The sequence below is a fragment of the Corella eumyota genome, chromosome 1, assembly GCF_963082875.1.
Source record: "Corella eumyota chromosome 1, kaCorEumy4.1, whole genome shotgun sequence".
NCBI classification, from domain to species: Eukaryota; Metazoa; Chordata; class Ascidiacea; order Phlebobranchia; family Corellidae; genus Corella; species Corella eumyota.
This window is the reverse complement of record NC_137490.1, coordinates 8,411,162-8,434,699: the sequence shown is the minus strand read 5'-3', so window position 1 is coordinate 8,434,699 and position 23,538 is coordinate 8,411,162. Positions and strand designations below refer to the sequence as shown.

The window sequence follows — 23,538 nt, the reverse complement described above, 5'->3', positions numbered from 1 at the left end:
CATATTGATTGTCTTTGAATTTGTGTTTATTTTTTTTGTAATAAATTATGTTTATTTAGTACAAAGCATTATGGGGTATTGTTAACAATGCTGGAATTGGATCCTTCCCTGTTCCATTTGACTGGTATGACAGATATGAATTCCAAAAAGTCTTAGAAGTTAATGTTATTGGGATGGCAAATGTCACTTTGCAATTTCTCCCATTAATTAGAAGAGGAAGTGAAGGTTAGTTATTAGTAAAGTATATCATTTGTAAATAAAAACACACAAATCACCAGTGTATGCATTATTTTATTTTAATATTCCATTAATCTTTGCTAATAAAAAAAAAATTATATACAAAAAAGGAATTTATATTCAAGTGTTTTATCTGTTTAACCTAGTCAGTAATATTTAATATTTATTTAAGGTTTTTGCATAAAATTTACTTGTGGCTATAGAATGTTAATAAAATAAATCCTGAAACCTGATTTGTGAAAAAAGGTTTAAATTTATTATTTTATTTAGGACATTTGTAAATATGAGCAGCATTGCAGGAAGAATTTCCATAACAACAAATGGTTATAATCTTTCTAAATTTGCAGTACAAGCTTTTTCTGATGGACTCAGGTTTTTCATTTAAATTTAATAATATTTTTTTTTGTATATATCTTTATCCTAGATTTGGGAAAGTCGAATGCGCAACCTAAACATAGTGTAACAACTGTTACCTCGACCTAATAATTAAGCTGCTAATTAGGTGCTGGCTTAGCAGAAGTTCATATAATTTATTGCGCCTTACTCAAGGGCGGCTACAGCAGGAGAGCAGTGGGGATTGAACCCACGACTTCATGTGGTGTAGCAAGTGTTCCTACCACTACACCAAGGTGCCGGTATTTAATTAAAATAACCTTTCTTTTTTTAATAACCATTTATATTAACAAATTTGTGATGAAAATTATGTTGGTCAATCTATAATTAAAGCCCCTTTAGTTACTTGTAAATTAATTTTAGTAATGATTTGAAACCGTTCAATATATCCATACATACAATTGAGCCTTCATTTTTCCAAACCAATTTAACTAAAATTGATAATGTTGAAGAGAAATATAAAAAAAGATTTGACAACCTTTCACCTGATTTAAAAGAAATATATGAAGAGCAATTTTACAAACTAAGTATTTGAAAATTAATAATATTCCAATATTTTAAAGTTTAATTACAGAGCGGTTTCCTTTTTTTTAAAATAAGTTAATATTTTACTTTTTTGTAAAATTTTTAGAGATAAAACAGTCCAAAAATGTTTACAACAATCCATCTATGGTTAGTAATAATCCAAGTAAGGTCATTGAGGCTTATGAGCATGCTTTGTTTTCTCAAACTCCCCAAAATCAGTACACAATTGGCCCCCTTTCAAAATTTCTGTTTCTAAGCCACCTACCAACTCTTATTCAGGTAATTAAAATGACAAAACCAAGCTTAAAATTTATTCTGTGATATAAATTAGAAATTTTAACATTTAGATTAAAATTCTTGAAAATATTAGTGGGTTAACTGGAAACACGGGGGCATTGCCAGTACAAGCAGTGGTAAAATAGATAAACATGGCAATTAATATGATAAAAATTTGTTTTAATGACTTGAATATATTTTTTATTTATGAATTTTAAAGTCTCTGTAATTATAACATCATATTAAACTGTAAAAATAAAACTTTTTAGTTGAAACATACTTCAATTAAAGAAAAACAAATTTGAATCAGTTAGGTTAAATGAAAAATAAAATTAAAAAAATACAAGGGAAATCTAAGGCTTCCATGTTATCACTTTCATCGCAATCTGAGCTGCTCTTGCCACAGCCATGCTGTCAGGATCATCCGTTCTATCCTTTATGTCTTCAACTAAACTTTCCATCATTTTTCTTCCTTCTGGTGCTTCAGAGAGCATTGTTAAAGCCTTTATGGCGTACAGACGTGTTTCTGAGTTTGACGAGTTGACAAGGCGGAACAAAGGGTTAATTGCTCCTGCTTTAATAGCTGCATACTTGCCTAGAGTAACAAAATTACTAATTTTATTAGGTTTGAACAAAAAACCTAACAACACTTATTAAAAAAAACAGAAAATCCAATTAGAAAAGCATAACATATTACTGCCTATTTTTAAATAGATTTTTGTGCATTTACCTAGCATTTTTTACACACCTTTTGTTGTTATGGTGATAGTCATTAGAGCACCTGCAGCATTCGCTTTCACTTCGGTGTCCACATCACCAAGAAGGTTGACTAGGGCCGGAATAATATTTTCATCCTTGCATGCAGCATCTTTACCACTAAGTGGCACACTTACATCCATCATGTTCCGTGCCGCAGATCCCCTGATTGAGGCAATGTCATGGTTCAACAATTGCTAAAATTTTTTTAAATAGGTTTAACTAAGTTGATAATAGCTTGTAAATTTACATAGATGACAACCATATACCACTTCATGTAAATAACCAGTTGAGATATTTACCTTTAAAGCTGGCATTATTCCAGCTTGTAGAGCACTTTCTGCGTCAACTCGCATGCAGAAATGAAGTGTGTCAAGAATTAAAACCTTAATTTCATCAATATCAATTTTTAATTTTAACACAAGTTTGGGTATTAGTTGGGCGGCAACAATTCCAAGTGCCCCTGTAAAAAATGTAAATTTAAATTGATCGGGTGATTTGTAGAAACAGAAACTAATTTAAAAACCTTTTATTTAAAATTTTGTGCATATATATAAACTAATTTAAAAACCTTTTATTTATAATTTTGTGCATATATTTTGTAATAGCTAAGTTGCCATGCCTTAATTTTAAGATTACCATTTTTTTTATTTTTTGTGTTGTTACCTGAAGGAATTTCTGACAACATCTTGATGGCTTTATGTGCATTTTTTCTCACTATTTCCACCTCATCATCAAATAACTTTAAAAAAATGTTGAATATGATTTGGTATCATTTTTACATAATACTTAATTTAAAGGCTTCTAGATTATATTAATGTTAACTAGCACATAATTGTTTACATTTATAGGTTTAATTATTTTATTGTTGTTGGTAGATACTAAAGTTAGACAAAGACATTCCTAAAAATTAGATTTTCTGACTTTAATAATAGACACTGAGTTTATTAACCGAACAACTTTGTAATAAGAGTTCCTTGAAGGATTTGGATCAGATTTCCATGTGGAGATTTAGAAAAATAATTTAAACATAATATGACACAAACTTAAGATAAGTCAGTTTAATTGTTCAAGCAACTTTTTTAGTTAACCTTTGCAACTGGCACAATGGCTTTAAACCTAAGAAAGGCATCTCTCCCAACGTTATGAGTAGCCATGATAAATAAAACCTCGGTTGCTTTATGTCTAACAGTGCTGTCTTTGTCTGTTAATAGATTCTTTAAACTTTCAATGCAGCCTAAAAAAGCAGTTTAAAATTTAAAATGTAATTAAACGACAATTCAGAAATGTAGGTACGAGGGCTTTCAAATCCACAAGAAACATAAAAAATTGATGAATTTACTTTAAAAATTTATAAAATTTTGCGTAATTTATTACCAACTCCAATTGCTTCGTATATTTTTTCTGGGTCGTGAACAAGATCACATAATGTCATAAGAGCTCGCTGTCTCGTAATCAGCTCTTTATCGTTTAACTCGCGGTTTAATTTAGGCAATGCTCTGCTACCAAAAGCCAATGGAGACTGTGTTGCATCAATATTGGGTGGCAATGCATAAGTTATTTTTGTAGTTGCCATTTTTATTACTTTAAAGCAAATAATTTAAGATTTTGCCTTAATTTTATTAGAATGCGTATCACAACAGTGGCTGTGGTTGTTGTTAAGGAAAGTTCTATTTATTTCAAGCTGTTAGTATATTTTTTTAAACATTTAACACTAAAGCATAGATTTTTAAACATTTAACACTAAGTAAGCATAGATATTACATTGTAATGTAATATCTATGAAGCAAGGTTGTTTTTTGCAGTTGTACAAATTGCATTTACGATTACAAAATATTAGAATCAAATTGTTTATAGTTGTCATATGTTAAAAACTAGCCTACATAAAATATAACAAAAATTTACTGACAATTATTAAACCAAAAAAACCACACTGGTTTTAGCCCGAAGCCGAAACCTTATTAAAATTTTAAACCAAGCAAAAGTGGCCTTATCAAAGTAAACGGTTACAAGTTTAGTAAAAATTAAATGTTGGGCTATTGTTAATCATTTATGTCAATAAGAAAAAAAATGGGTTAAAATTAAATTTTTGTTTATCTTATTTTAATGCTTATTATTTAAATAATAAATGATCATCATTAAATTTTCAACTTCTTTTATCAAAAAAAGTGAAAAAATGTTTAAAATGAATTTTTTTTATTTATAATGATTAAATATATAAGATTAAAGGCAGTAAAAACATGTTTACAAATTCATATTTGTTTTTGTCTATAACCAAATGTTTAGTTTGTAAATATATCAAGTTTTCCTAATTAAATTATTTTTTATCTACTATAACATTGATAAACTAATTTATAAAAAAAAACTCTTTTATAATGTTTAAAACTATAGTTTTGGTTATGAAATATGTACAAATGGGATTGGTAGAAACGTCAACACTTTACAGTTATTAGCAACCTAATAGTTCCATTCTTAGCCGGATATGACTTTCCCAGGTTAATGGATACAATCTAACATAGGAAGCTCTTACAGGTCGAGGGAAGTAGTTGTATTGAAGACCATTTGTTGAACCACCACTGAATATCTAATGCAAAGGGAAGGTTAGATATGCTTTAATTTAATATGCCAACAAAACCCCGTTTTCTTTATTTGCGGTACTTATAAAATATACAAGATCAAGTAAGTCAAATGAATCGTGTGGATCAAATAAATTTTGACTGATTTAGGCTTAAGGTCTGATTATCAAAAAACAAAAAAAAATTACCTTTATTAAAATGCTATTAAAACACTGTCTATAATTAATTTTTGTATTTGGGACAATGAAACAAGTACTTTCCGCAATTTAAAAAACCAGGTCAAGTTTCTGGCCAATCCTTGAATTAAAAAATCTGGTCAAGTTTCTGGCCAATCCTATTTTAACCAAAATATAATCTAAAAAAAGTAAAAAGGTAGCGAATTTAACGGTTTAGAGTGTTTAGACTTTTTGGAACTTACCATATCATGTCCATTTTGTTGAATGAACTGAAGATTCGATGTATTGGGCCCATAGGATATTTTAAAGCTTCTGACCCATTGAGGATAATGGTTGTTACCTTGTGTCACAACTCCTGTCACTTTAGTTGACTCTGGGAATTTTACCTGAATCCATTGTTCAACATTGTCTTATAAAAAAATAATACAGCTTTAATAGCTTGTGTTAGTTATTATTTTTATTATAACTTCTGAAGAAAACAACTTCGTTTATTTTGCTTAAAACAAACACATTCCGATATACGAGTTTTTAATAGTACTTTTAAAGTATGCAGTTTCGAATGGGTTTCAATAGGTTGGGGGGAGCTAGGGTTTGAATTATACCATTTATCTGATTATTTTTTTCAATTCAACTTATGCAATTTATTTGATCCGGTATCATTACATGTAACCAATAATATGTCAAACACGAAAGCTCATATAATTTTTTTTTAAATTAGAACCAAAGACACCCCTTGTGTAAAATAAATTGGTATTTTACCATTATACCATTGCTTTTTTAATTCTAAATGTTACTACTTACTGAAGTTTTAAAAATATATTAATAGATAAACAGAAAGTAAAAACTTTTAGCAACTCACTTTGGCTAGGTCCCCAACCGTAAGTGTTAGCATTCAACCTTGCCTTTTGTGGTGAGTGATCGTATCTGAAAGAACTAGCTGTGATGTCGCTGTTTGGTATTTTTCCATCTATTAATCCAAGCTCACACGAACCACTTATAAGTGCTTTTATATAAAAAGGTACAAAAAAAGTTTTTAAGAGTATCTAGAGTATGTGTCTCTATTATTAAAAAACAAACTTTAAGATATAAAAGGTATTAGCGTCGATGGACAATTGTAATCAATATAAACAATAAGAATGTGCTAAATCGTAAAAAGCTCGGCTCGTACGTGCATCTCAATTTTAAAAAAGCTTTGCCAAGCAATACGAGCTTTTTAATAAAGAAAATAAATACCTAAGTGATCTTTCGATACGTAACGCAAAACGTATGCCCGGAAAAAATGCGTAAATTTTTATTGTGGACACTATTTCTTTTTTTTAAATATTTTATTTAAATGTTATACCGCTGCAAGCTTACTATAGATAAATAGTTTAAGATTGTATTTATTTATTTTAAGAACCTTTATTTAAAGATCGCAATCGTTAAAACGTGCAGTGAAAGGTCAAAAAAAAATTTACTGGTTTTGAGAATATTGAAATAGACTGAACTTGAGTTAGTAGTGAATTTTGTATTAAAATAAAAGTCAATTTAAACATTAGAATGTTTATTTATCAAAAGAATTATGCAAAATCTTAAACTTACGTTTTTTTTTATTTAAACTTACGTAAATTCACATGAAGAAATGTAAGCATTTCGACATGTACAGGACTTACCCGGTTACGAATCGGGCTAGCAATAGAACCCACTGTACTAAAAAGTCTTTCAGATAAAGCACTTGTTGGCGGACATGACAACAATTGAATAGCAACGTCATATCTCGCGTAATACGTTAAAACCATAGAGATACTGACATGTATATATTAGTATATTTATGGGTAAAACGACAAAATTTCGCAGTGTGAATTATAACACTACTGCATTTAAAAAGTTATAGCACTGCACGGCGTTTAAGTTGCATTACAATTTACCGAAAAATAAATAAACTTTTATTTTAGTTAAAAATGCTCGGATAATTTAACGTGAAAGATCGGCAAAAACCGAGCTTTTAAAAAGGCCTAGGTTTGTACTCGAGTACGGGCCCTGGCACTCGGCCCGAAAAAAAAATTTAAGTTGTATCGTTCGTAAAACGGTGCTATATACAAAAGCATAACGTAAGAAATCCTGAACTAGTAACATTGCTTAACAGGCTTTATATATAAAAAGCCTTAAAAATAAAGGGCAGTAAAATATATTTACTCGGATTGTTAAATACTTTATAAATACAATATTTGAACACACTAAATAAAATGGTTACCGAAATACCTTTCAAATCTGGAAGCATTTTTTCTAACTCCGACACTACTCCTCCATCGCAAGAACACTTGCCTATTGGTCCGATAGATCCTTTCGGACCCATAGGTCCTATCTCACCTCGTCCCTGCTCACCTTTTGGGCCAGGACTTCCTATTGGTCCAATCTCACCCCTCAGTCCCCGCGTACCCTTCTGTCCAGCTGGCCCCATCTTTCCAGGAGTTCCTTGCATAGTTTGAAGCCCCATAAAAGCGGGGCTATTGGGGGTCACCGTAAAACAAACTTGATTGTTTTGGGATGCAGCGAACCATGTACAAAAACACAAAATTAAAAGTATTTTAAAACTCATTTTTACAACTTCTAAGTTAAACTGTTTATGCTTAAACTAGTTTGTTTAATTCAATATAAACATATATTGGTTTAAAAAACAATTATTCGTAGTTTGTAGTTATCAAATGCTAAGAAAACCTTTATTTAAAAGTTTACTTAAAAATATTAAAATAGATGAAACTTTTTAAATAGGCTATAATTTTAAATACAACCCCGGTGACATCTTAAATAGTTTAACTTTTTGTGTAAATAAATTAACATTGATATTATATTTTATGCTAGCACTTCATTTTTATTTTTATGCTATTTCAGCAAAAAACACTTGTTTATAAATGCTTGTTTAAAACGGGCATAGAAAAAGGTACTCTTATAATTTTAGTTGAATGATTTGTTATATATACTAAATTTGCTGACTTCGGTATTTCTAACTGAGAAATCACTACCCAAAAACTATTTAATCCTTTTTAATAGAATTTCAAAATCGGTTTTTAAATAACCATTTTTGCGATGATGTGTATCGAAATAAGAGTGGGAATATCAGTTTGTTGTAGAATTATTATGTAAAAAAATAATTTATTTAAAAAAAGTATCATAAAACAATTACCTGAATATATGTATGCACTAACAAAATTATTCAAAAACATTTTGGTTTATAAAAATTTTAATAAACGTTTTTTTCGTATTAGCATGTATTATAAACATGTCAACAAATTCAAATCAAATTCAAAAGGTATAGAAAATTCAAAACAAATTTAAAAGGTATAGAAATTTTCAATTGGCATACTACACTTTATTTTATTTGCTGTAAAATTGAGATTGTGAAGTATAGAAATGAATTCGGCCATTTCCTTGAATTGACTTTAATTGATTTAAATTTAGTAAATCACTCCTAAAAATAGTTTTGAAGCAAATAACGAAAAAAAATTAAATTGTTTTTATTACTTACAAATTTCTAATAATGCACTCTATCATTTGTTTTCTTCCTATTAGTTTTCGTTTCATTTATCTTTTTATTTGTCTCTTTCCATCAATTTCTAGCACACTGTTCCCACTACACAGACATTCAACGTTTACCACATTAAACGATCGTTTTAATAAAACTGGTTAGACTACAGTTGTAGCCGGGTATTACTAAAATAGGGGAGTAAAGAAATGACCAGGACGAAGGCAAGCACCAAAAGGAGGAAGGGCGAAAAAACGTGTAAAGTTCTGCTACTTACTAAAAACGATCACACAACATTTTTTTCTCGAGACTCTTCATCCCACCCTCTGCGCTTTTAGAGTTTTTTTTTTTGGACTTTTCCTTACTTTCCCTTTTTAGTCTTGCTCGTTGTAGCTTTTTGCAAATCAACTTATAGGCTACAGTAAACTCTTTTTGTATTTAATTATCAACTGTAAAATTGTGTATAAATAAATAAAAAACTTAACATTATGATACAATAGCTTATAATTATTATAACGTTGTATGCATAAATCGACTTTAAACAACCCAATACCAAAACAAATGATAAATTATAACGTTGCATTTAAAAGACTGGTTATTTAAAGAATTTAGTAAATTTAATTTTTTCATTTTTTTATTTTTTCATTATCTTACATTTTTATCTGCACAATTATCAAACAAAGTGATATTTTAGCAATAATTATAGTTAAAAAATTTAGTTTTTAAACAAATATATTAAAGTTCTTTATGTACGTCTGTGTGAAATGTTATATTACCGAATACCATTTGACTAGAAATAAGCGCTTTAGCCAAAAAAAAATTTGCGAAAACGCTAACGAAAAGAGTTTTTTTTTATTAAAACTATTTCGTTTTATTTCTTCCCTAAAAAATCTACTAATTTTTTTTGTATATATCTTTATCCTCGACGTGGAAAAGTCAAATGCACGACTTAAACATAGAGTAACATCAGTTACTCCGACCTAGTCTCGATCAAGTTGCCTGTGGCAGTTTAGGATATTATAGAATATAGTTTGGGATATTATAGAATATAATTCCCAAAATTATGCTGCTGATTAAATGCTGGCTCAGCAGAAGTTCGTATCGTTTATAGTGCCTTACTCAAGGGCGCTACAGCAAAGGTCAGTGGACAATGGGGATTGAACCCGTGTTCTTACCACTACACCACGCTGCCGGTACTTATTTCTAACAATATTAACTTAAATTCAGGTAATGTGTTGTTTTTAAAATTTTAGTTTTTGGAAGTTTTTATTCATTTAAAAGAATTAATAATATGAGCGAATACTCGTCAGTGGTGCAGTTTTTTTATCGTTTGTGCCATGGCTTTTAATATGAACTCGCATGAGTTACCACTCTCGCTTGCAGTTGCAAGTTGGACTTATGACGTCATTTCAATATATAAAAGAGGTCTGTATATTTTTTAGTTTGGTTTTTAAAAAATCTGAAAGTTATAAGCGTTACACGGAGGTAGTGTAAGTTTTATATAAAATGTAAATTTATGTAGGTATGTATATTTAAATTTATTATAAGCTAAAAATAAAGCAAACGGTAAGGTTTTAAGGTTGAATATTCAAGTATTTTTTGTCCTTTGAGGTAAAATTTAAAGAATCGTTATATCAGAGTATGGGGATTTTTCCTTACCGATAATATAAAATTGATTTATACACACTAATGTAATAATAATTTTTTTGTTTTTTAGTAGCTGTTTATTTTATTAATTGTTGTATATTATTTACTAAAATATATAAACTTTGGAATAATTTAAATTTAACAAAAAAATAAACATGGGATCTGCTTACCTGGAAGGACCTTTAAGTAAATGGACGAATGTCATGAAGGGTTGGCAGTATCGATGGTTTGTGCTTGACGACAATGCTGGTCTTCTCTCTTATTACACTTCTCGTGATAAAATGATCAGGGGCTCACGACGAGGGTGTGTTCGACTTAGCAATGCGATTATTGGCATAGATGATGAAGATGATTCAACATTTACAATCACAGTTGACTTGAAGATTTTTCATTTTCAAGCAAGAGATTATGAGGAGAGAAAGCAGTGGGCTAGTGCATTGGAGGATACCATTTTAAGACATAGCCAAAGGCAATTTGAGCCAATGTTGTCTGAGCCAACTTTTGTTGATTTTGACAATCAACTTGCTGAGGCTGATGCCTATCTTCAGTTGTTGATTAAAAACATTAAAGAGCTCGAGCACAAAATTAAAGCAATTGAAAACCATACTGAAAAACTAAACATGGAAAGTATTATTCTTTCAGCCCAAGAAATGGTGGAGGCTGTAAAAAAATCAATTGTGTTGTTGCAATTAGCTAAAAATGCAATAAACTCAAACCAAAAGAATCACCATGTTGTACAGACAGTACAATCTTTACCCAGTTCCAATGGTATAGCATCAGTTGAATCTGTTTTGATATCGACGGTAGCTTCTCAGTCAGAAGGTTCACAGGTTGAGCTAGATGTTGCAAATGAAACAAGTAGCGTTACACAAGAACCTTCTGTGGACTCAATTTCAAATAATTCTGTGGAACAAACATCACCTGACGATCATGAAACATCCCCCAAAGAAATTCTTCCTGTATCTGATGTATCGTTGATCCCTCCTACTTCATATTCAAGTAGTGAAGAGGAAGATGAAGACGAGTTTTATGATGCAGAAGACATGAAATCACTTTCAAGTCGTAGGAGCCGAGCATCGTTAGACAAATCTGTGATGTCACCACCAATTTCACCCGTGAAAAACAAAAAACCTGAAGTATCTCAATCTAATTGTGATAATAATGAGAAAGAGGTCTGTCCTGTTGTACAAAATGTAACTAAGGAAATCACACCTATTTCAGAACCTGTTAAAGAGAATGATTTATACATGCAAGAAGAGGATGTAAATTCAAACAAGGAAGGTGAATCAGTGGAGGAACATAAAAGTGTCATCATGCATTTGTTATCTCAAGTGAAACTCGGTATGGATCTAACCAAGGTTGTTTTACCAACCTTTATACTGGAACGTCGTTCGCTACTTGAAATGTATGCAGATTTCTTTGCTCATGCAGATTTGTTTTTAAATATTGTGGATCAAAAAACACCCGAGGAAAGAATGGTTGAGTGTGTAAGGTTTTATCTCAGCACTTTTGCTGCAGGTCGAAACAGCTCGGTTGCAAAAAAGCCTTACAATCCCATTTTAGGAGAAACTTTTCAATGCCTTTGGAATGTTGACTCAGGTGACAATAAGAACAAGAATTCTAAACCTGAGGTGGTTTCTGATGGTCCAGTAGCATGGGCGACAACTAACGAGCTTGCTTTTGTTGCTGAACAGGTTTCCCACCACCCACCTATTTCAGCATTTTACGCCGAACACAAAGGCAAACGAATTCAATTCAATGGGCACATTTGGACAAAATCAAAGTTTCTAGGTCTTTCCATTGGTGTTCACAATATTGGTCAGGGCTGTGTGACACTTCTTGATTATGGTGAAGAATACATTGTGAATTTTCCAAATGGATATGGAAGGTCGATTTTGACAATACCCTGGGTTGAACTGGGTGGAGACTGTACAATAACCTGTGAAAAAACAGGCTACAATGCTTTTGTTAAGTTTCAGACTAAACCATTCTACGGTGGAAAGCCTCACCGAATTTCAGTCGAAATTTTTGCACCAAATGTAAAAAAGCCATTCTGCACAATCGACGGGGAATGGAATGATGTTATGTGGGCACATTTTACATCTGGAAAAGATAAAAATTTTATTGACACCAAAAAGAAGAAAAAAATAGCCAAAAAAGTGCGAAAATTGGAAAGTCAGGAGCCAACCGAGTCCAGAAAACTTTGGGATAAAGTGACAATTAATCTAAAAGCAAATAACATAGACGAAGCTACAGAAGGGAAAAGAGCGTTGGAGGATAAGCAACGAAAAGATGCCAAGTATCGCCTTGAGAATGAAATAGTTTACAAGCCTAGGCTTTTTTATGAAGATGATTGTCAAAACTGGATATATCATGCACCACTTACTGGGAGAGAAAATAGTAGTTAATATAAATACCAAAATTTAATAAATTTTACAGCTTGTTTGATAATGATTTTTTATTTTATTGGTGCAAGTTAGCAAATATGTGTTACGGCTTTGGTGTCATACTCTTAGTTTCTAGTTTTATTGTGAAAACTATTTTTTCACTTATTTAAATAACTTTAAATGTCTTTGTAGTTGTAAAGTGCTATATATTTAAGATTATCGCGATTCAATCAAATAATTACTAAACACATGAAATTTTAAAATTTTGGAATTTTGTTGCTATTTGAATGCGGATGCTTCACTTATTTATTGTGCAATTGTTTATTGTGTTTGTATATATCATTTTTATCTTCTGATTACTTGATAAATGGACAATGCGTGCATAACAAATTTAAACTTCATTAAAATTTTAAATGTCATGTTTCCTGTTTTCAATTTCAATTTTTAAATTTTTGAAAAGTATATCCTTTTAACATTATAAGATTGCCTAATTAAAGTTTTCATATCACCATTACACCGTCTACAAAGGTTAGTGTACCCAAGATTTATTCATTTTTATTTGATTCCAAGACATTTTATACCCAATACTTTATAGCACCATTGTAATATTTGTAATTGTAGAATGTTTTATTAGAAAATAAAAATTGAGTAACTACTTAAGGATTTATAGATTAATAAATAAGTGAAATTAAAAGATCAATATTAATACTACTTAAAATAGTAATGACCCTAATTCATTATTACATTAATTATTATAATATTATTTCATTGTAAAATTAAATATTCAGTCTTTATTTATAATTCATGTTATACATTTTATAAGTTATTGTTTTTGATGTTTTTTTTTATTGTAAATTTTGATTTGCCGTCCTGTTTCTCTCAAGACCAACGAATCTCTTGTATTAAAACTATATTAACCATTTTATTGTCAATTTAGATGTTGTTATAACAGTTTAAACCTTAAGGGTTAAGATGTATAGGTTACCCAACCTTTTAAATGTCAAGAAAAGTAGCTTTCTTGTGAATCAAATTTTATTGAAATCAAGTCTTCAAAATGTAAGAAATAAATACAGAGCGGTGGTTTTTGATATGGGAGGTGTAATTTTGCCAAGTCCTTTTCCAGTTACAACAGGTACACTTCGTTTTAATATTCTTTGCAAACAGTTCTTTTTTTATAAACTATGAATTTTATTAAATGTAATTGCCAACGAAATGGTAAATACATTCTTGAGTACCCCTTTTTGAAAAAAATACTTCAACACATTATTTGCCAAATTTATAATGTTATTATACTTTTGCTATTGACCTAATAAATAAGTTACTCTTCTAAAAGTAACTAGTTTTTATAAAAACTACATTTGTTGTACTAATTTTAATAAAATTAGAATTTTTTGCTATAAAAATAGTTTAACTACTTAAAAAATTTTAGAATACACAAGACTGAAAAATTATCCCGAACGAATAGTATTTCGAACTATTGAAGAATATGGGGCAAAGGGAGCATGGCCAAAACTTGAAATCGGGGAAATTGACTCAAAAGAATTTGGTGAGATTTTTAGCGAGGAAGCCAGCAAAGTGGTAAGCAAATAAAATTTAATAATTTATGGCTCAATCAATGTTAAGAGAAAGGCAGGTTAAATATTTTTTAATTTGCTTAATAATTTCCAAAACTGATAAATATAATTCGAAACTGGGTTAAGGTAACAAATGTTACCCGGGATAATTGTATACAAAAAAAAATTTAATATTTAAATTTTAAAATCTTAGGCTGGTCGGCCTATAGATCTAAGTGATTTCTTACCCTATCTAGTAAATGGAATTAAGGAACCGGTACCTGAAGTGCTGGAGGCAATATCATGTCTTCGTGAGCAGGGAATAAAAACTGCTTTACTAACTAATAACTGGAAAATGGATGATGGTATTACTGTGTTACCATTTGACAGAAGTTTATTTGATGTGGTAAGCTTTTAAAAAAATTATTTGTTTAAGTTTTTATACTTTGTTTTTATGATTTAGAATTTATGAGTTTTTTGGGGTTTATTTTTTCTAATAGTGAATGTAAAATATTGAGTTTGTATATATGGATTTATTAATTTTTAAATTAATTATCTCATTGATTTCTAAATTTCTTATGAATTGATTTTATAATCAATAGAATAAATAGGGTAACTATTTGTTTTATTAAATTGTCCTTTTTATTTTCCAAAAATTGTTTTCTGAATGCTGATTAGATTATCGAGTCAGCAGTGGAAGGAATTAACAAACCGAAACCTGCTATTTACAAACTTTGCTTAAACTCTCTCAGTGTTAAACCTGATGAAACTGTATTTTTGGATGATATGTCACCTAACATTAAAGCTGCTAAGGCTGCTGGCATTCATACTATTCATGTAGGTAAATAGTTATAACATAGATTGGGTATATGAATATACAATATAGCTATAAAAGCCTAGATTATGCAAAGTTTCTTTATTTTGTGTATTAACCATGCATACTTAATGTTTTTCCTTATACATAAAGCAATTTACATTTTTTTTAAATTTGTTGTATATATAAATACTTCGGCATGGTTTTCGTGTTAAATTTCTTTAAAGGAAAAATGACCATCCAAAGCTGCAACAATATTACATTTAAAACTGGTACAAAAGAAACTCAAATACAAAGTGGGCTCAGTTATTGCTTAAACATGCATAAGCATAAAATATATCTGTACTTTAACAAAATTAACTTTTAATAAAGTGTTTTATTTTAATGCAAAATAAGTAGACTACATTTTTATTTAAAATTGAATTTAAATTAGTTTCTTAAAGTAAAGATTTTTTTAATAATGTTTTAATTTTTTAGGTATCTGATATTCATGCTGCTTTAGCTGAACTAGAAAATTGTTTAAAAATTCCTGTAACAAGTGCAAAGAAAGGAACGAGACCAGTTAGAAAGGGGATGGAAATAAATGCTGCAAATTTAACAAAATATCTTAATGTAATTAATCATTTTTTTTTAAACTTTTAAAACAATTTGTAATTTCTTTAAATGAATGTAATTTATTTTTGGTGGGTAACTTTAGTTTTCTTGTTTAACTGGTTAAAATTTTGCAGGAAAATTGTGCTATGAATTTAACTCATGACCCTGAAGTATATGAGTTCAGTCATGGACAATCCAACCCAACTTATTTAATAGATTATGGTCCGAATACGAAAAAAATGGTCTTGCGCAAAAAGCCACCAGGAAAGTTGTTGCCATCTGCTCACGCAGTAGAGAGAGAGCACAGGTGCGTGATTTGTTTAACAGGAAATCTTATTTAACTGTTATTTGTAAACCTACTTACTTTCTTGTGCATATTGACTTAACGTAAAATGATAATGTGTCACTTTCATTTACGTTTTTTAACTAGTTGACATTTATAATGTTATACAGCGTTGATGTTTTTTATGTTAAAAAAAAAATCTTATAATAATTTGTATTTTTTTATAAATAAATTTTTTTAAGCAAAAAATATTGACTTCATTTATTGTTTAGAGCTTCATTTTACTTAATACATATAAGTGCTAATTAATAATTGATTGGCATTTAAATCAATTTTTATCACCAATTCACCTGTCAGGGGATAATTTGACAAATCACTTTTGTAGAATAATGAAGGCTGTTGGAAGCCAAGGTGTTAAAGTTCCCAAACTGATTACGTTGTGCGAAGATTCTGATGTTATTGCTACTCCTTTTTATATAATGGAGTTAGTAGAAGGAAATATATACCAGGTAATGTTCTATTGTCGTTTAAATTAACCTTTTGGTGTACCTTGTTTTTAATTGTAAATATATTCCTTTACATTCCTAAAATTGCTTTATTTCTCAAATTGGTTTGTTTTTTTTGTCTTTTTTTATACTATTAATATTTTGTATTTTCTTATCAAAAAATGTGCTAAATGTGCTTTTTGATTGTAAATAATTAAAATTTCTTATCTGTGTCTTTATCGTAAAAATGAAAAAAAAACTAAAAGTTTTTCAAATTTAAATTTTTCCTGACTAGAAACCAGTATTGCCCGGAAAATCTCCAGAAATGAGAACACAAGTTTATAATGCTATGATTGATAATTTGTGTGAAATTCACAAAGTTGACATAAATCAATGTGGTTTAAAAGATTTTGGAAAACATGGTTAGATTCATTTAGCCTAGTTTATTATTATTTTTTTTTTTTTTTGGGTTTTTCGCACATTGATAAAACTAAATATTAAATACGATATACAATTAATATTACAACAATGCGATGGGAAAAAAAAAACGACAGGAAAAAATGATATGTTTTACTTAAAAAAACAACTAAGAACTGGTTTTTGTAAAATTTTTTACTTACAATAAAAAGTACTGTTTAAAAAAATTTTGACAACATTAAAAAAATGATATAAATATTAAAGGAATTTGCTTGTTGACCCAATTAACCTTATAAACATGTCAGTATAGGAATAAATAAATTTGAATGTGCTAGTATACAATTGACAATCATAGAAAATAATCACAAAATAATTTTTTATGACTTAATGAACGTGGTTAGTAAACCCAATTTACTAAAGTTCATAAATAATTTATTTTTTGTAGGTAATTACGTGGGAAGACAAGTCAAAACATGGAGCAAGCAATTTCTTGCCAGCAAAACTCATGAAATACCAGCTATGGATAGATTAATGGAGTGGTTGCCAAAGCACCTTCCTGCAAACGAAAACACTACTGTGGTTCATGGTGACTACAGGTAAATATATATGACTGCATTTTGGTAGCCTACCTCCAACATGGCCAAGTTACACTGTAATTCATTAAAGTCTGGCACATTTATATTTAACAGAATGGTCAAGAATATTGTTTAAAAGAGTTTAAGTTTAGCCTTACATTTACATGGTAAAGTTGTCACTTGTGTGTAATAATTTCATTGATTCATTGGATTACTTGTACTTCACAGAATTCAAAAAAATTCTCGTACTTCACAGTCCTAGCCAATTCTCTGTTGTAATTTGCTATCTTTGGTTTGTTTTTAAGGTAACTTACGACCTTACCTCATCTTCTCTTGTATTTTAGAGTTCTACCTAATCTTTCTCATACTTTCTAGCTTATTTTTTGCCATATTTCATGGTCCTAGCTAATATTCTCTTGTCTTTTACAGTCCTAACTGGTGTTATTAATTATTCTCCTTAAACCTTATAACCAATATTTAAGCAGGCTTCGACTGTTAATCTAATGTTAATTTATAAACCAGTGGCCTACCGGGATAATATCACTTTTTTTTATCTAAAAGGCTTCAGCAAGATCAATATTTTTTTAGGTTAGATAACCTAATATTTCGCCGAGATGTTCCAGAAATAATCGGAATACTGGATTGGGAATTATCAACCCTGGGGGATCCCCTTTCTGATGTTGCTTATTCGTGTTTGCCTTATTTTCTTCCTCGCAATTTTCCAATTCTACCAGGTAATCAAGTCTTGTGATAAAAGTGGTAGTTTTAGTTTGTGTCTTATTTCAATAAATTTAATAAAAAATATTTTTACTTCAAAAAATTATTTTTCTTGTGGTTGTATTAAAACGACATATAATTTAAAAAATAAATATTAAAAATATGATTAACACTATAAACTGCGGGTTGAAACATGATTCTCATAACCTGTGCTTAGTCGGTAAAAGTTTTTAAAAATATTTAATATGGTTTTATTTAAGGCGACAGCAAATAAAAAATTTTAAACTAGTATTCAATTCAATATTGAGTTAAATAAAATCTTTATAAAACAATATTTTAGTTGGTTTTTAGTAAGATTGTATTTAAATGATAATAATACCAACTCCTACACCACGCTACCATTCAACATTCTATTGATTGTGGTTATATGTTATACTTAGGTTGCTCTTTAGTATTACTTTTAAATTTCTAAGTTTATATTTGTTAGGATTGAAAGGTGAAAATCTTGAAAAACTTGGGATTCCTTCACATGAGGAATTAGTTGAAAGATATTGCTTGAAAATGGGAATCGAGAAAATAGAAAATTTTGATTTTTACATGGCCTTTTCCTTTTTCAGGGTGGCAGCCATTTTGCAAGGAGTTTACAAAAGATCTATTCAAGGTAAAGTTGTAGTTATAAATGTGTGATATTGGCAATTTAAGCCACAGTTGTCATATTTTTAAATAACATAATATTTGGTTGGTTTATTTATTACATTGTTTTTTGTTTTGTGTATTTGTATCAATAAACTTTACTGACTTTAAATTTAATTATAGCTATGTCATTAAAACATATTGTTATTAATTGTTTTTAAATATGTATGTAATATTAACATTGGTGCTTATAACAAATAGGCTTAAATTGTACAATTAATTTATTTTTTTAATTTTTTTTTAAAACAAAGGTTTATTTATTTTTACAATTATTAGTTTTTAGTTTTGTTAATATTAAAATTGCCAATAGTAAAATAATAGACATTTTTAAATAAGATTTTAATTTTAAATTTACTGTATTTTTAAATTAATTAATTCTCTAAAACATTTGTATTTTATTTATTAGTTAACGTTTTTTATAATATTCCTTTTTCATAGTATAAACCATTTAAAATTAAAACCTAACTACCACTTTTTTTTCAATTTTGTAAATTAAAAAGTTGACTATTTAGAAATATAACTTTATTATTTTATTTATCACACAGGCCAAGCTAGCTCAGAACAAGCCAAATCAGCTGGCAAGTTAGCTGAAAGCATGGCAGATATAAGTTGGTCTTTTGCATCCAAGGAAGGCTTCAGGGTATTTAATCGCGGAATATCGCCATCAAGTAATACTGGGGTTAACCAAACAAGAAGTTATAGTACTCATACTAAATGTACGTTTTTAAATTTGTGCTCAACATAAGAGTTTTGCCTAAAATTATTATGTTTTAAGTTAACTTATATTCTTTTTAATACGAATTTTACATACGATTTTTTAAAATATCTGTAAAATTTTTTTTTTATTTTTTTTTTTAGTGCTTTGTAATATAAATTAATGGTGATGCAAATAAGATTAGTAAAAATTGAATTAAAACTTATTTACGTAATTCATTTACGTTTTTCTAAATAAAGCAATTATTTAAAGTAAATAATATTTCTTTTCTAATATTTTGTACTAGCTTGTTATGGTATGCATTTTTTGCCAATAAAATTTAAAAAATTACAATTTGCAATCATTTTTTATAATTCTATTGAAATCAAGTTTTTTTAATTTATTAAATTTTAATTTGTAAAATTTTAGCTATGCACTTGCCAATTGATATCACATCATTAAGACCAGAGGTTCAAGATCTACATAAAAAACTTATTTCATTTATGGATGAAAAAGTTTACCCAATTGAATCAACTTTTAAAAGTTTCTATGAATCAAAAGACAAATGGTTTCCACATCCAGATTTAGAAACATTAAAGGTTTATTACTTTACATTATTTGTATTAGATTTATTGTGAAATACTTATAAATACAATTAAAATTGTTCAGTATCTAAAGAGTATTGTCGCTTGCTTTAATATGTAAAAGAATTTTGACAAAATGAAAACAAACTTCTAAAATATTTAATTAAATGTTTGGTTTTTAAACGAAAAATATTTATTTAAATTAAAATATATTTAACCTTATTTTCGTTATTTATAATTTAAATACTTTTCAACTACTTTATCAGAAAGAAGCAAGGGAGCTTGGCCTTTGGAACTTGTTTCTTCCAATAGAAAATGATACCAAAGTAGAATATGGAGCTGGGTTGACTAACGTTGAATATGCTTTTCTGTGTGAAATAATGGGAAGATGTACATATGCTCCTGAAGTGAATATTTTCAATTTCTTTTTAATATTCTAAAAAAAGGTAAACTAAAATAAACTTTTTAATTTTTTTTTAGATATTTAATTGCTCAGCCCCTGATACAGGTAACATGGAGGTCCTATCTTTATTTGGAACTCCACAGCAGAAGAAAGATTGGCTGCAGCCTTTGCTTGATGCAAAAATTCGAAGTTGTTTTGCGATGACAGAACCAGAAGTTAGCATTTTTGTTAAATTTAAAATACATAGAAATTTTTTTATATAAAAATTTTATAATGATTATTATTATTATAAGATTAAAGTTCCAACTGTAAAAAATAAGCTATGTCTAAACAATAGGTAGCATCATCAGATGCAACTAACATTCAATCCTCCATAATTGAAGATGGAGATCATTATGTGTTGAATGGAAGAAAATGGTGGACTTCAGGTGCTATGGATTCCAGAATGAAGATGATTATCTTTATGGGAAAAACAGATCCAAGCGGTAAGTTTAAAATTAAAATAAAATAAAATCCTTTAAAAACAAAAAATTCTAATTTTTTAATTGCAATTTTTTTTTAAAAAGAAAGGAGGCTTTGAAGAATAATTTTCGTAAAAGTGTAAAAATGGAAAGTACAAAAATATTGTTACTATTCATAGGACCAAAACATAAACAGCAGTCCATGATAATAGTGCCATCTGATGCACCGGGAATTGAAATTGTCAGACCCTTAACAGTTTTAGGCTTTGATGATGCACCAGTAGGCCATGCTGAAGTTATATTCAAAGATGTAAGAGTTCCAAAGGCAAATTTAATTCTTGGTGAAGGGAAAGGTTTTAAAATAGCCCAGGTAAGTGGCTTATATGCTTTTTTGCCGCATTGAATACCTTTCAAGTGTTATTTATTTGATAACTTATCATATTAAAATTTTTTACTTTTGTGTTCTTTGTATGTGGGTTACTTAAATAGGTGATACTGTTTGTGTTTTTTACTATAAATAATTTTTTTTGAATAAATGCATTTAAGTTTTTACTGAAATGTTCACGATCTGGTAATGGTAAAAATTAAACAAATGCCTATAGGGTTTATGACTTTAGGTTTACTGGTTGCACTTTATTTGTGTATCTAAACAAAACTTTAGATTGTGTTTAACTTATAAAAAAAGTGTTTTTGAATAATAATATACACAACTTACAATAGTTTTTTTTTTTCTTAACCCATTTGTTTTTGTTTTAATTAAGTGTTATTTTTTGAAAATTTTATTGCATCTAAAAACTTAATTTTTAATTTTTTTTACCAGGCTCGCTTAGGGCCAGGTAGGATACATCATTGTATGAGGTTAATTGGGTCCGCAGAAAGATCTCTACAGCTTATGAAAGAGAGGGTAAGTGTTTAATTATAACAATCAATTAAAAAGACGAAACCCCGAATAATGCTTGTCTGTTTTTTAAGGTTAAATCGCGCAAGGCATTTGGTAAGTTACTAGTGGAACACGACGGTATATTACGAGATATAGCGACTTCTAGAATAGAAATAGAACAGTGCAGGTTGTTGGTTCTTAAAGGGGCTCATATCATGGACACGTATGGTAATAAGGTAAAATTGTTTTTAAATACAAATGTAAAACAAAAATTGCTTTTTATTTAACAAGTTGTTTTGTTTAAATTTTTTAGGTTGCAGCTAAAGAAATTGCAATGATGAAAATTATTGTTCCTCGAACAGTTTCTGGCATTATTGATCGTGCTATACAATCGTTTGGTGGCGCTGGTGAGTAGAGTTGTTAGCTCACGGTGGATAAATTTTGCCATTTTATTAAGTTTTTTTTTTTTTTAATTTAGGGTTGTCGGGTGATTTCCCATTGGCCGAATTTTTTGCTTGGTCACGTGTTTTACGCATTGCTGACGGTCCGGACGAAGTTCATTTAATGTCACTTGCTAAAATGGAGCTTAGAGAATAAATTATTTATTTATTTATTTTTTTAATTAATTTTATTATCTTGAATCAAAAAATAGGTTTAAAAAAAAACAGTTTGGAAAAAATAATTATGAATCTATGCATATGCAATCTTTTTTGTGATTATGAGTATTATTTGTATATAATTTGCAATATTTTTTACTTAAGCAAAAATGCTGAAAACTGTTCCTACGGTGTTTTTATTTTATAAAACTTCCGTGCTTGTTTTAAAATTAATTATTTTGTAAATTCGTAAAAGTAGATTAAAAAACACAAAATAACAACAAAGAAAATGCGAATATTGAATTTTTGACATTTTTTGGAAGTAAGTGAACAAAAATGTTGTTAGGTAAATACAAAAAACTGTTGGCGATAACACAAGCCTTAGTAAACATAAGAATTTGTTTATTTTTTATTTTCTAGCTGAATGGATAATTTTATCGGGCTCTTTACTAACCTTGAATAAATTCATCTCGTGAAGAAAACGACGTTATAATTTTAATTATTCGTTACTAACGTGCCAAATTAATTTTAAACTACGATAGCTGTGAATGATCGTTTAATTTCCATAGCGTGACGTCACATGTTCCGTTGCACACGAGTGCACACACATGTGTGTGACGTCACGATTCGTTAAGTACAAGTGACAGCATCCTTGCTTGCTTTGTTATTTAAATGAAGTATGAGTAAAGCATAATTTGCGAAACCAATTTATTACAGAATTACTATCTTGTATAGCCCACTTTTTAATATATGTAATTATTGTCAAAAAATTTTTAAAAAAATACTATTTTTTTAAAAACTTCTTTCTTTCGAACATAATTATTTTTTTAGAAATATTTGAAGATTTTTTCATTAAAACGATATATAGTCGTGTTGAGGAAGACAGGTGCTATAGTTTTAACGATGATTAGATTTTAATTTAAACAATGCCAGCATTATGACGTCACTAGGTATTAAGGATTATGCTGCGCGAAGTTGACGCGGTTGGACATGTCGAATGAAGTTTAACAAATTGGAAAATTACGCGTGAAAATCGTTAACCTAATTCGAAAACTTGCGCATTTTGACACGAACAATTTACCTTTGGTTTTTGAAATTAATTTTTTTGTTTGTAATGATTAATTATTCTTTGATGTAACAACCCGAATTTAAAACGTTGGTTAAACTAATCGGTATATAGAATCGAAAGTTGAATGAAGCCATATGCGCAAAAAGCTATCTTACCATCAATGGGTCATTTTTCATTAACACTTTTTACCCTTACTCCTTCCTAAAAACATCTTTTTTAGTTTCCAAAAAAACTAAATATGATCC

At 29.0% G+C, this 23,538-nt stretch overlaps 4 protein-coding genes across 5 annotated transcripts; 2 read left to right on the top strand and 2 right to left on the bottom strand.

Moving 5' to 3' along the window:
- Positions 1-1,444: 1,444 nt before the first annotated feature.
- LOC145756194 (radial spoke head 14 homolog) lies at positions 1,445-3,828 on the bottom strand. Its single transcript, XM_082572348.1, has 6 exons — positions 3,565-3,828; positions 3,279-3,424; positions 2,854-2,929; positions 2,490-2,650; positions 2,180-2,384; positions 1,445-2,026 (listed from the first exon to the last, which is right to left on the bottom strand). Exons 1-6 carry the CDS (start codon positions 3,761-3,763, stop codon positions 1,785-1,787), a joined length of 1,029 nt encoding a protein of 342 aa, XP_082428474.1. The 5' UTR covers positions 3,764-3,828; the 3' UTR covers positions 1,445-1,784.
- A 152-nt stretch (positions 3,829-3,980) lies between these two features.
- On the bottom strand, positions 3,981-8,107 carry LOC145749305 (lactadherin-like). 2 transcript variants are annotated; one of them, XR_014283635.1, is made up of 5 exons: positions 7,181-8,107; positions 5,799-5,942; positions 5,182-5,348; positions 4,952-5,118; positions 4,663-4,771 (listed from the first exon to the last, which is right to left on the bottom strand). XR_014283635.1 is itself a non-coding variant. In XM_082565036.1 (4 exons), exons 1-4 carry the CDS (start codon positions 7,515-7,517, stop codon positions 4,637-4,639), a joined length of 783 nt encoding a protein of 260 aa, XP_082421162.1. In that variant the 5' UTR covers positions 7,518-8,107; the 3' UTR covers positions 3,981-4,636. The 2 variants fall into 2 exon arrangements, 1 of the variants encoding a protein (XP_082421162.1); XM_082565036.1 differs by lacking the exon at positions 4,952-5,118 and having other exon boundaries at positions 3,981-4,771.
- Positions 8,108-10,165: 2,058 nt separating this feature from the next.
- On the top strand, positions 10,166-13,350 carry LOC145749292 (oxysterol-binding protein-related protein 9-like). Its single transcript, XM_082565025.1, has one exon. It carries the CDS (start codon positions 10,244-10,246, stop codon positions 12,494-12,496), a length of 2,253 nt encoding a protein of 750 aa, XP_082421151.1. The 5' UTR covers positions 10,166-10,243; the 3' UTR covers positions 12,497-13,350.
- Positions 13,351-13,422: 72 nt separating this feature from the next.
- Positions 13,423-22,621, top strand: LOC145759515 (acyl-CoA dehydrogenase family member 10-like). Its single transcript, XM_082573712.1, has 21 exons — positions 13,423-13,607; positions 13,905-14,053; positions 14,243-14,434; positions 14,707-14,865; positions 15,320-15,454; positions 15,571-15,743; positions 16,105-16,228; positions 16,500-16,626; positions 17,067-17,217; positions 17,785-17,930; positions 18,401-18,574; positions 19,152-19,322; positions 19,730-19,899; positions 20,151-20,291; positions 20,365-20,502; positions 20,625-20,772; positions 20,928-21,118; positions 21,569-21,652; positions 21,721-21,864; positions 21,942-22,035; positions 22,107-22,621. The coding sequence occupies exons 1-21, from the start codon at positions 13,448-13,450 to the stop codon at positions 22,223-22,225; spliced, it is 3,090 nt and encodes a 1,029-aa protein (XP_082429838.1). The 5' UTR covers positions 13,423-13,447; the 3' UTR covers positions 22,226-22,621.
- Positions 22,622-23,538: the final 917 nt, after the last annotated feature.

Excerpts from the sequence above, each read along its gene's own strand:
- LOC145749305 (XM_082565036.1), bottom strand. The coding sequence starts at position 7,517 with ATGAGTTTTAAAATACTTTTAATTTTGTGTTTTTGTACATGGTTCGCT. Across the intron at positions 5,943-7,180 it reads AATGCTTCCAGATTTGAAAG|CACTTATAAGTGGTTCGTGT; the intron begins GTATTTCGGTAA and ends TTTATATAAAAG. Across the intron at positions 5,349-5,798 it reads CGGTTGGGGACCTAGCCAAA|ACAATGTTGAACAATGGATT; the intron begins GTGAGTTGCTAA and ends TTTTTTTATAAG.
- LOC145749292 (XM_082565025.1), top strand. The coding sequence starts at position 10,244 with ATGGGATCTGCTTACCTGGAAGGACCTTTAAGTAAATGGACGAATGTC.
- LOC145759515 (XM_082573712.1), top strand. The coding sequence starts at position 13,448 with ATGTATAGGTTACCCAACCTTTTAAATGTCAAGAAAAGTAGCTTTCTT. Across the intron at positions 13,608-13,904 it reads TCCTTTTCCAGTTACAACAG|AATACACAAGACTGAAAAAT; the intron begins GTACACTTCGTT and ends AAAAAATTTTAG. Across the intron at positions 21,119-21,568 it reads AAGGTTTTAAAATAGCCCAG|GCTCGCTTAGGGCCAGGTAG; the intron begins GTAAGTGGCTTA and ends TTTTTTTACCAG.
- LOC145756194 (XM_082572348.1), bottom strand. The coding sequence starts at position 3,763 with ATGGCAACTACAAAAATAACTTATGCATTGCCACCCAATATTGATGCA. Across the intron at positions 2,930-3,278 it reads CCATTGTGCCAGTTGCAAAG|TTATTTGATGATGAGGTGGA; the intron begins GTTAACTAAAAA and ends ATTTTTTTAAAG. Across the intron at positions 2,651-2,853 it reads GTTGTCAGAAATTCCTTCAG|GGGCACTTGGAATTGTTGCC; the intron begins GTAACAACACAA and ends CATTTTTTACAG.